The sequence below is a fragment of the Sinocyclocheilus rhinocerous genome, unplaced genomic scaffold (genome assembly GCF_001515625.1).
Source record: "Sinocyclocheilus rhinocerous isolate Xijiao unplaced genomic scaffold, SAMN03320098_v1.1 scaffold156, whole genome shotgun sequence".
Taxonomy (NCBI): domain Eukaryota; kingdom Metazoa; phylum Chordata; class Actinopteri; order Cypriniformes; family Cyprinidae; genus Sinocyclocheilus; species Sinocyclocheilus rhinocerous.
In genome coordinates this window covers 277,231-289,904 of record NW_015662023.1, presented here as the reverse complement: position 1 = coordinate 289,904, position 12,674 = coordinate 277,231, and the positions used below count along the sequence as shown (strand labels likewise).

At 39.0% G+C, this 12,674-nt stretch overlaps 1 protein-coding gene across 1 annotated transcript in view; it reads right to left on the bottom strand.

The window, feature by feature from the left end:
* Window positions 1-12,674, bottom strand: part of LOC107727350 (exostosin-1) — a 333,036-nt gene that overhangs the window by 66,950 nt on the left and 253,412 nt on the right. Inside the window, exons 5-6 of the mRNA XM_016537193.1 lie at window positions 6,923-7,055; window positions 4,665-4,783 (exon numbers count right to left, since the gene is read on the bottom strand). Of these exons, the coding sequence (XP_016392679.1) occupies window positions 4,665-4,783; window positions 6,923-7,055 (252 nt within the window). The remainder of the gene's footprint in view (window positions 1-4,664; window positions 4,784-6,922; window positions 7,056-12,674) is intronic.

Sequence of the window (12,674 nt, the reverse complement as noted above, 5' to 3'; positions counted from 1 at the left end):
CATACAGCGGTGTTTCATTAGTGAACGAATCTGCGGCTTTGACCGATTCGGAGAGTCAGTGATTAATAACACATTCATAACTACAGCATTTTGCTTCGTTACTGAATGAATGACGCGAAGCCTGGCTCATTAAGACAGCGACTTGCCGCCACCTATTGGCTGTTTTATTTTTAAATCTACAAGTATCACTTTGATTTGCCATCATTTATTGCTTTATTTATTATATTAATAATACACTTAATGGAATGTTAAGGATATGACATAAAACATGACACAATTAATAAGGATAGGAAATATTTGCCTTTATAAAGGTAAAAAATGCACCTGTAAATCAATTTAAGGGTGCAAATATTGTCCTTTATTAGAAAAGGTGTGACTGCGGTCTAAGTGGAAGAGAGGGGGTACACAGAAGTATGTTAAATGCCCCAGGGGGTACGCCGCTGTAAAAAGTTTGAGAACCACTGCTCTAAACAGACCCTCAATCGGTGGATTGTGGATACCATCTCCCTCGCCTACGAGTCCTCTGACCTCCCCTCGCCCCTAGGGATGAGGGGGCTTACTCCACCCGAAGCGTGAGAGGGACCTTCCTGTCGGGTGCCTCTATGCAGGACATTTGTAACACTGCGGGTTGGTCCACGCCGCTCACGTTTGTGAGGTTCTATGACCTCGATATTCGTGCCACTCCCGGCTCCTCTGTTCTCTCGCCTTAGCTGTGCTCTTCCACACTAGGCAGGGAAAGTCTGGCGGCGTGGGCATACTCGTTCCCATAGTGTTTTCGGACGCAGCTCGAGTTCCTGAATGGGAATGTAACCATGGTTCCCCGAAGGAACGAGACGCTGCGTCTCCCTGCCATACTTCCGGCATCCCTGCGAGCGCTTCCTTCATTCTCCAGAAGCTGCCGCTGTTTCCACCGCACGTGCTTTTAAGCTTCCTGGTCTCGTGATGTCTTGCCCATCCATTGGACTGATTACACATGTGATTCAGGGCGTGGTCATGCTGAAGGCGTTCCCATAGCGTTTTCCGATGCAGCTTCTCGTTCCCTCGGGGAACCATGGTTAAATGCATAACCTGGAGACGTTTTTCAGCAAATAGAATAATTATTTGCTCTTTTCCTCACAAAATTTTATCAAAGGAGTTGAAATATTATGAATGTTATGTTGCATAATATTATGGAAAATTATGCAAACAAGTTGTATCATAAAACTTCATCTGTGTATTTATTTATTTATATATTGTTTGTCTGTTAAAAGCATCCTACTGAACAAGTTCTAAAGAAGAAAAAAGTCACAGGTCACTGATTCTTGAGACATGGAACAAAACACGTCCAGAAATTGTAACTGCTATTAGGTTTAAAAACGAAAATATTTTCAATTGTAAATGTTATGAGGGATTAATAATAGAATGTATTTAACAATTTATCCCCTTCAATTTAATTGTATCATTATTATATCAGATCTATGACACTAATTGTCTTCTCACTACATCTAAAACAGTGTCCACAGAGAAGGGTTCAATCACTCATTTTTTTAATGATAAAAAAGAGCTTGTTTTATCAAAAGCAACACTTAATAATGGTAAGTTGATCGAGTCGATCCTTACCGCAGTCGCGAGAGTCAGAGAAGGCCGGTCACTCACTGTCAAGCAGTTTCAGAGACTGCTGGGTCTGATGGCAGCTGCGTCCAATGTGATACCTTTTGGCCTGCTGCATATGAGATCCCTACAGTGGTAGCTCAAGACCAAGGGGTTTTCCCCGAGGGGCAACCCACTTCGCATGATCAAGGTCATGCGGCGATGACTACGTGCCTTAGACATGTGGAGAAAACCGTGGTTCTTGTCTCAGGGCCCGGTGATGGGAGCTCCTTGTCGTCGCGTAACGCTAACAACGGATGCGTCCCTCACTGGTTGGGGTGTGGTCATGAGTCTGTGAAGTGGTCACCATCTCACGTGGCACATCAACTGCCTGGAGATGCTGGCCGTGTTTATAGCGCTGAAACACTTCCTCCCGGACCTAAGAGATCACCATGTGTTGGTGCGCACCGACAATACAGCGGTGGTCTCTTACATCAACCACCAGGGAGGTCTGCATTCGTGCCCCCTTTCAGGCTGGCGCACCAGATCCTTGTGTGGGCCCAAGGGAAACTCCTCTCGCTGAGAGCAGTGCACATCCCTGGGCATCTCAATCAGGGGGCAGACATCCTGTCGAGGCAGGGGCCAAGGCCCGGGGAATGGAGAATCCACCAGATGTGGTGGAGAGCGGATGTGGAGAGTGTTTGGCCAGGCTCAGGTGGATCTGTTTGTGACACGGGAGACATCGCACTGTCCCCTCTGGTTCTCTCTGACTCATCCAACTCCTCTCGGACTGGATGCCATGGTGCAGACGTGGCCGAGGCTTCGTTTGTACGCTTTTCCCCCGATTGCCCTGCTCCCGGGAGTTCTGGAGAGAGTGCGCTGGGATGGGGTCTGTCTGCTGCTAGTAGCCCCGTTCTGGCCACGCCGAGTATGGTTCTCGGACCTGATTTCCCTTCTCGATGGCTCTCCATGGGAGATTACCGTCAGGAGGGATCTCCTCTCACAGGCGGGGGGGCACCATCTTCCACCCCCGCCCGGAGTTGTGGAAGCTGTGGGTGTGGCCCCTGAGGGGGCACAGCTCATAGCCTCCAGTCTCTCAACTAAGGTTGTTGAGACAATCCTCCAATCCAGAGCTCCCTCCACCAGGAAACTGTATGCCCCCAGGTTACGCATGTAACCGTGGTTCCCAGAGGGAACGAGACGCTGCGTCTCCCTGCCATACTTCCGGCATCCCTGCGAGCGCTTCCTTCATTCTCCAGAAGCTGCCGCTGTTTCCACCGCACGTGCTTTTAAGCTTCCTGGTCTCGTGATGTCTTGCCCATCCATTGGACTGATTACACATGTGATTCAGGGCGTGGTCATGCTGAAGGCGTTCCCATAGCGTTTTCCGATGCAGCTTCTCGTTCCCTCGGGGAACCATGGTTAAATGCATAACCTGGAGACGTTTTTCAGCAAATAGAATAATTATTTGCTCTTTTCCTCACAAAATTTTATCAAAGGAGTTGAAATATTATGAATGTTATGTTGCATAATATTATGGAAAATTATGCAAACAAGTTGTATCATAAAACTTCATCTGTGTATTTATTTATTTATATATTGTTTGTCTGTTAAAAGCATCCTACTGAACAAGTTCTAAAGAAGAAAAAAGTCACAGGTCACTGATTCTTGAGACATGGAACAAAACACGTCCAGAAATTGTAACTGCTATTAGGTTTAAAAACGAAAATATTTTCAATTGTAAATGTTATGAGGGATTAATAATAGAATGTATTTAACAATTTATCCCCTTCAATTTAATTGTATCATTATTATATCAGATCTATGACACTAATTGTCTTCTCACTACATCTAAAACAGTGTCCACAGAGAAGGGTTCAATCACTCATTTTTTTAATGATAAAAAAGAGCTTGTTTTATCAAAAGCAACACTTAATAATGGTAAGTTTTATAGTTTTATAATATTTTAAATCCTTTTGTTAATATGTCCTGTGTCTCAACCATGATTTGTCAACACTATCGTCCAGTTTCTGAGGAAATTATTTGAAATGTTTAGATAATTTTATTCTCCTAAAGCAGGGTCTATTTGCATCTAGCATCAACAGAGAAAACAAAATGGCTATGTAACACAGTTCGTAGGTCGGGAAGAAGGAGGCGGGAACCGGCGAACATTAAACATAATTTAATAAATAAATAAACAAACAGAAAACTGAAAATAGCGCGACAGCCCCTTACGGATGACTACCGTGCACAAACAGAACCAAAACAACAACATCAATTCCAGGCCTGGTCCTCTCTCGTCCAACACTGTCGTCACTCCTCCTTTTATCCTTTTGGAGCTCCTCCGTGGGACTCGAGACCGTTGAGTGGCGCAGGTGTCGCGCATTATCATTTACTCCACCGGCCTCGCTCCGTTCCCCTGAATCTCGGCCCCGCCCCACTCGTCAGAGGCTACTACATGAACTCCATTTGTTTTGTGAAAGAAATGCCAAATTTGTCAACACTATCAGATGTTTGTCTGGCTGTGGTGACGGGCCAATGACGGAGTTCACATTCAATGTGAAGTCATATTTTTGTGGTTTTCAAGTTATTTGTAATTATATTAAATATTAAATAGTGTTTAATTTTTCTAATAATGTATAAATACTAAATATACAGCATTTATGGATTTATAGTCATCACTTCTGGCACTGGATAACACTGGATATAACATGTCTATACATAATACAGTTTGTTTGTATTCTGATCATATGTGTTCTGATAATTTTTGATTATTTGTTAAGATGTTTAAATGTGAATATTAAGATCCTTGTGAATGTAAATAATTGTTTTATTTGTTAATTTAACTGTTTTTAAAAGTTACCTTGTTACCATAACATAGTTATTCTTAATTTTACCAGTGATACGTCTCATTTGTGATTTAATATGGCCAGTTGTTCAGGCCACCGATAAAGCAAGAACTCTAACCAACAATGTGACCTCCAGCAAACAATCATTGGCAGTGTGAATGGTCCTTAACCTGATGCACACTTACAAGCATAGATAATAATGGAAGCATTGTCATTGTGTCTCATTATTTGCTCTCATATTCTCACCTGCGCACAGAACTTGGACTTGGCGACCGCATGGATCAGTTTGAATATGGGCTGCTGTTGGGACTGTAGAGGTGTGACCACTTGAATGACGGCTGTAAACTCATGAGACGGACTCTTACCTGCAGAAATCACAAAAACGTGGATAGCAGAAACGACTTTAGTGCTTTTGGACAGTCTGTATTTGCTGGTGAATTTCTTTGCTTTAAATCATGAAGCACATAAAAATGCAGTTTTCACACACGGCGAACGGCAGATTAGCCTTTATGAAATCAGTCTTCAGCGGCATCAGCCTCCGGTGTGTAACATCTCTCTGCATTTGTATCAGTTTGCTTTATGGCAGCCGTTCAAAGAGAGCACCTGTTTATCTTTGTTCCTCCGCAGGGATTCGCTTCATTTATCTACGTTTGCGACTGCGACTCCAGAAAGCCGACAGCTACATTAAGTCTCTATTACATCACAATAAAGGTTACTACAAAGAACAAAAGAGAACAAGAGACGATAAAACTAGTAAAATGAATTGATCAAAGCTGTGAAACTTTTCTGGTTAGGCCGTAAAACAAAAGAGAAGTTCATAATATATCACAGTGACAGTAATTACGCTTAGCCAGAACATCTATTATCCCTATTTCCTCTCTGCAGGGATTCAGACTCTATAAAAATGAACAAAACAAGAACACGCTACCACACGCACAGTGTAAAACACGTGAACAAACAGGCCACACACTCAGACCACACAGAAACAAACCACACACAAATACACAGAACTCCAAACAAGCAAATTCACATGCACTTTTGGTTTGATTTTAAAACGTATTATTTGCAAGTAATGCTAATGGTCCATCCACTAATTGTGGTCACATCTGGAAGTACAGTCAGTCATAAGAGGTCATTTGGTTCACAGTTGAAACACACACACACACACACATACACACACAAACTGGTTTCCATTTTTTGTGGGGACTCTCCATAGGCGTAATGGTTTTTATACTGTACAAACCATATTTTCTATCACCCTACACCAACTCGACACCTAAACCTACCCCACACAGGAAACTTTCTGCTATTTCAGATTTTCAATACACTCCATTCTATGTGATTTATCAGCTTGTTTCCTCATGGGGACCAAAAAAATGTCCCCACGAGGTCAAAATTTACTGGTATTACTATACTTGTGGGTACATTTGGACATTAGACATTTGGTCTACAAAAATCTACTATTTTTCTCAGCAGACACTTTAATCTGCAAGTAAGAAAATTTGCTGAAAATGTACTCACCCTCAGGCCATCCAATATGTAGATGTGAAGTTTCTTCATCTTAACAGATTTGGAGAAATTTAGCATTACATCACTTGTTCATCAGTGGATACTCTGCAGTGAATGGGTGCCGTCAGAATGAGAGTCCAAACAGGAGCATGGTGGAGTCCCCACGTTCACTTGCAAATGGTGCTTGAAGTAATGCTAAATTTGCCCACATCTGTTCCGATGAAGAAACAAACTCTTCTACATCCTGGATGGCCCGAGGGTAGGTAAAATTTCAACAGTTTTTGGGTGAGCTATTCCTTTTAAACCAATTATCTTGCGTGTTCAGAACAACCAAAGAAAAAGAACAAATTCAAAACAAACCAGAAGATTCGTCTGAGCTGTGTACAACAGAACATCATTATGTATGTAAGCCACAACATCTAAAATATTTTCAAATGACTGTTTCAAGGAAGACAGGAACACAGCAAGCCATCGGCGCAGTCCACTGGTCATGTTGGATTATATCTCATTGCCTAATAAACAGCATGCATCACAGGTAGCCGGATTTATAGTGTTGCCCTAGCTGAGCGAATCACGCTGTATATCACGCCACACTGAAGTTCTCTCCAGTTATGGCCGCGGACAGGGAGTCTAAACTGCCCTGTCATCAAAATTATGGAAAGTGAGACTAACAACGCCTGTGACAGCAGAGTATAGACCATCTATCACTCCTGCAACACAGATTTACTGCTGACATGTGAAGCCCAGGGACGAATCCGCTACAGACCCCTATATGCGCATGCAAACACACACAGGCCGGGTTTAGGAAGGAATATGGCCGACACATATGTTCACGATCCACTACATACACACACACACACACACACTGCTTGGAGGGGAACCAGCATCTATCTGAGTTATGATTTCATTTTCACTGCAACAAAGTTTTACGGCATTGAAGGTGAAGGTGGTGAAGAGACGCACACACACACACACACACACACACACACACTCACCGAGTGTCGAGTAGTAGAAGGGGAAGAGGGTGAGGTCGCTGGAGAACTCAGGAAGAGCGTAGAGTCCTCCAGGCAAAGAATTCCACATCAACCTGCTCCGGGACATGTGTGTCCGTATCCTGTCATGGATAATCTGTGAAAACAACAAATATCAATATTATTTACAGTCACAATTAGCATTATAGGTGCTGCGATGAACTAATCATGAAAAACACTGATTGTGAGTGCTCTCAATTTGTCAAAATTTTCTCATTTTTCTCAATTGTGCTCATTGTTTGTGCTTAAATGAATACATGACATATTAACTGCATGAGTTGTATAAACTTAGAACTGTACATTTCTGCCATATGAACATTACTTTGACACAGTCACCTCTGATAAACAGATCACTCTTAATTGTAATGTAGAAACATTCATTTTCTGAAAGCTGCTTTGAAATGGTACCGTGAAAAGCTCTATTCAAATAAATGTGAATTGAATTGAATGTTTTAGCTGTGGTTAAACCTTGGAACCAATGACAGCAAGTTTCTGTGAGCGTATAAATACTGTGTGCAATCACAGGTATTTTAATTCCAATAAACACATAAAAACAAACTAATGAGTGAGGTCTAAACAGTCTGATCAGTGCTTTGAAATCAGTGCTTTTGAAAAAAGTTTGGATAGTCTAGATTTAGATTCTAGATTGCATTTTTATGTCAAATAATATATGGACTCCTTCATGTTTATCTTTTAAGAAAAACTAAAATATTATTCTTTGTATTTATTTTTATGTTTACTTATATATTTTTTCCTTTCTCAAATGGTTACCAATTCATTTAATACAGACTGTTTTTTATCTGTATTAAATAAATCAGTCAGTAGCCTCTGGTTACCCAGAGACATTCAAGAATTGTAATAATTTAACAACACATTCACAGGTTTATGGATCTCTGATGTTGGCTAATGGTCACATGACATGCAGGCAAACAAATACAATATTTTGACATCTTTTAGTAGGTGTTTTATTTTGTTTGTTCATATTTTTATACCATTTATTCAAACTGTTTATGCTTAATTTAATGTTAATTTAGAAATACACTATTGTTCATTGTTAATTAACATTTGTTAAATGTAGTTAAATGGTAAAAAATATATTGGTACTTGTAAAAAAATAACATTAACCAAGTATTGTTTATTGTTAGTTCATGATAGCTAATACATTTACAATGCAAAAAAATGTGACTATTGTAAAGTATAAAAAAGTATTGTAAAGTGGAAAATGACAGACAGACAGACAGACAGACAGACAGACAGATAGATAGATAGATAGATAGATAGATAGACAGACAGATAGATAGGTAGATAATGGAAGGCCGTTTCGGCCACTGAATAATTCCGACTTTTTGTCACATTTTTTTTTCGTGAGTTTACTCTGAATTGCATGACATACAAGATATAAGATATAATTGCAAGATATAAAGTCACAATTTTGAAAAAGAAAGTCAGAATTGTGAGACATAAGCCAGAATTGCGAGTTTGTATCTCAACAATTCTGACTTTAACACACAACTGCAAGATTATATCAAGCAATTCTGAGAAAAAAAGTCAGAATTGTGAGATGTAAACTCGCTATTGCAAGAAATAAGTCAGAATTGTGAGATAATTAGTCGTAATATCGTGACGTAAACATGTGGGGGCGTGTTAGAACGAGGCGTTTTAGGTAGGCGTGGCTGACTCTTAACTTTTATAAAGAATATCTCTTTGGATTTGAGACTTTAGTCTTTGCAACTTTACAGATCTTCTTTATGCACCAAGAGCTTGTAACACTTCAAAGAGAAAGGAACAATTGAAATCGCATCATATGACCCCTTTAATTCTGTGGTGAAACGGGGTTACATAAGATAGATAGATAGATAGATAGATAGAAACACAAAAAATACAAAAAACTGCTTTAATTTTGCTTATGATTATGCCTAAAAAATAAAATAAAAAAAATCAACTTGGCAGACCATCTCTATCAGTCTTTGAAGGCAATGCATAGACAATATTCTCTACAGTATGCACACAGGCCTAATGACTCAAATTAAACACATTAATCTTGTTTTATTACAACACTAATTAATCACAATCTTCCTCACCCCCATCACAACGGGGTGTGAGAGATCTTAAACCAAAAATAACCTGTAAAACACACGCACACGCACACACGCACACACTCACACATGCACGCATGCACACACACACACACACACACACACACACACACACGCATTTACAGTGGGGAAAATAATTATTTGATCCCCTGCTGATTTTGTAAGTTTGACCACTTACAAAAAAATTAAGGGTCTATAATTTTTATGGTAGGTTTATTTTAACGGATAGAGACAGAATATCAACAAAAAAATCCAGAAAAAACACATTATATAAAGGTTATAAATTAATTTGCATTTCAGTGAGTGAAATAAGTATTTGATCCCCTACCAACCAGCAAGAATGCTGGCTCCCACAGATTGGTTACGTGCCCAAGTGGAACACAGATCAGTCCTGGCACTTTAAGAAATTACTCCTAATGTCATCTTATGAGTATAAAAGAAAAAAGAAGCACATTAAGGTCATGGAGTGGCCTAGCCAGTCCCCAGACCTTAATTCTATAGAAAATCTGTGGAGTGAGCTGAAACTTTGAGTTGCCAAGAAACCTTAAGGATTTAGAGAGAATCTTTAAAGAGGAGTGGAACAAAATCCCTCCTGAGATGTGTGCAAACCTGGTGACCAACTACAAGACACATATTACCTCTGTGCTTGCCAACAAGAGTTTCTACACCAAGTTTTGCTTGGGGATCAAATACTTATTTGACTCACTGAAATGCAAATCAATTTATAACCTTTGTTCAGTGTTTTTTTTTCTGGATTTTTTACTTGATATTCTCTCTATCCGTTAAAATAAACCTACCATAAAAATTATAGACCCTTCATTTCTTTGTAAGTGGGCAAACTTACAAAATCAGTAGGGGATCAAATAATTATTTTCCCCACTGTACTTAGCTATCTAAATAGGGACATTACATAGACTTCTATTGTTTTTATATACAGATAGTTATACACGTTTTTAACCTAAACCCACCCCTACCCCTAACCCTCTGTATTTTTCCAATAATAAAAAAAAAAACTTTGTTTACTTTATTTTTATACCAGTTTTACAAATGAGGACGTCCCCAAATGGAGGTTTTTGGCGATTTTGTCAGGTTTTGCTCAATTTTGGGTACAAATTAGTCCCCAAAACTAAGTAGGCACACACAAACACACACACACAAAAATCCTTTTATGTCCTGAGTCCTCCTCTGCTGGGCTTGATTGGTTCTGTCTCTCCCCAGTCTAGAAATGCACAGGCCAATTAGGATCAACTACAGTCTAATTAGAGAACCCTCATGTCAGTGTGTTTGTGTATCTCTGTGCCTTTACATGTTTTAATGTGCTGTACGTGAAGTGTAGTGATTTTGTCAGATCCACGCATCAAGCGAAGCATCTCGTTGGTCTTGTTCTGTGGAGCGTTTAATTACATAGCATTTATTCCTGCATGCACACACACAATCACACACCACACATGCACGAGTGTTGAAAGACTAATTACGTAGTTTGTCAACATGGAATGGCATGGACATCACACTGTACTATTAACTACCAGTCTACTCAGAAAAGTGTAAAAAAAAATTTAAATGTTGCATTTTTATAGGCCTAAACCTGGAAACAAGTTAGTATTTTAGCACTTCCACTTCCACCACCCCTGAAGTCAATGAATTTTTTGAAAGGGTTAAATGCCTAAAATAAGGCCAGTGGTTAACACAAGCTAAATATATTTTCACAGTTTTTTTTCCACACTTGTGTGTGCTTTTAAAGCCTTTACTTGGCATGAAACAGGCATTTGATGCTAAATGGGACTACAGAGGTTGATTAAACCATCACGTTGAACAGTAAAACTACTTACTAGTCCGCTTTTACAAACTGAATAAGTTGTTATTGATGTTGATAGTGTCATTAGTTTATAGCCTTCTGTACATTTGTTTTTTAACTTCTGCCAATTATTTTTAGGCTTCGTTCTGAGCAAAATGTATAAGAATCATAAACTTTTGTTGGTCACAGAGCTTTAATCCAAATCCAGTGGAATATAATATAAAAACTAACTAGGTTGGTATAATACATTATTATTTTCATGTTTGAATCGCAAGGTATCATTGGTCATGTGATCTCAACATGGCATCCTTCTCCCATCCTCTATGTTGAATAAAAGGCTATTCTAATCCATTGATATAAGTTAAGTCTTAATCACTTTAAACATTTGTCTGAAGTGCAAATCATTTCTTTAGAAGTAAATAATTTTAATTAGGAAAAATTTAATTAATTAATTTATTTAAAAGTGAGTGAGTGAGCAAACTGCAGAAATGCTCTTTTCATTGTCTTTGTATCTTTCGGTCATTTGTCTTTGATATGAAGAACTACGGTTCAGTCAGAAGGAGGGCAAATCCAGACACTGGGCTCAAAATTTCACACACCGTCATTCTGTTGAAAACGTTCCGAGCGAAACAGAAGCAGGGATTAGGATAGCTCTGGAAAGAGACCAGCCTCAGGGGCTGCAAAAACACAGCATGGAAAAGTGTCTCTTCAGTGACAGGAAACATATGGTTTACTCATAGTCCCAGAATGTGTGACACAGGGTTTTCAATGAGGTTGAATTAAGCTACTTTATTGCAATGGTTCCTGCAACTGGTGGGTTGCAACAAAAATGAGTCACAAATCTATTCTTGTCATGGTCAGCAGGGAAAAACAACTCAAAATGCAAATAATAAAATCAGTGTTATTTTAGTATCATATTTTAGTATTTGAGATACTGTTTTAGTTTTTATTTATATTTTGAACAATTTTCATTTTAAATTTAAGTCAAAATAATTCGGTTGTGTTTCTTGTGTTTAAATAAATGTTGCTTTGGCAACTAGCTGAAATAAAATAAGTTATTATTATTATTATTAAATATTTTATTTCAGTTTTTCAGATTTTACTTCAAGTAACTTTTTTGTGGTTTTATTTTTAGTGAACTATAATAACCCTGCATAAAATACGATATAAAAATATATAACCATGGTCACGACGAGGCGTTCCCCATAGCGACCCCTAGAGGACGCAGTTCGAAGTTCCCATGAAAGGGAACAAACAAGTTCAGAAATTAAGTAATGTGTAATAAAATGGAATGACAGAGAGACAAAGTATTGAACACAGGAAGAAAGGGAGGTGCAAAAAGGCATGGAAAGCCAAGACACCAGCTGAAATATATCAGTAATTAGAAAGCAATCCTGCCCCTTGTCAGTGGAAATTAATATTAGCTGGATCAGTCCCAACACCAACAGTACCAGGATGATGAAGATGAAACAAGGGTGGACATTTCAGCAAGACAATGATTCCAAACACAGCCAAGGAAACTCTCAATTGGTTTCAGAGAAAGAAAATAAAGCTGCTAGAATGGCCCAGCCAATCACCTGACTTGAATCTAAAGATCAGAGTTCATAGAAGAGGCTCACAGAATCTTCAACATTTGAAGACTGTGTGGAAGAATGGGCCAAAATCACACCTGAGCCATACAGGAGGCGTCTTGAAGCTGTCATTACCAACAAAGGCTTTTATACAAAGTATCAAGTAAATTTCAGTAGTTCAATACTTTTTCTCTGTGTCATTCCATTTTATTACACATAACTTAATTTCTGAAATTATTTGTTTTGTTTTATTT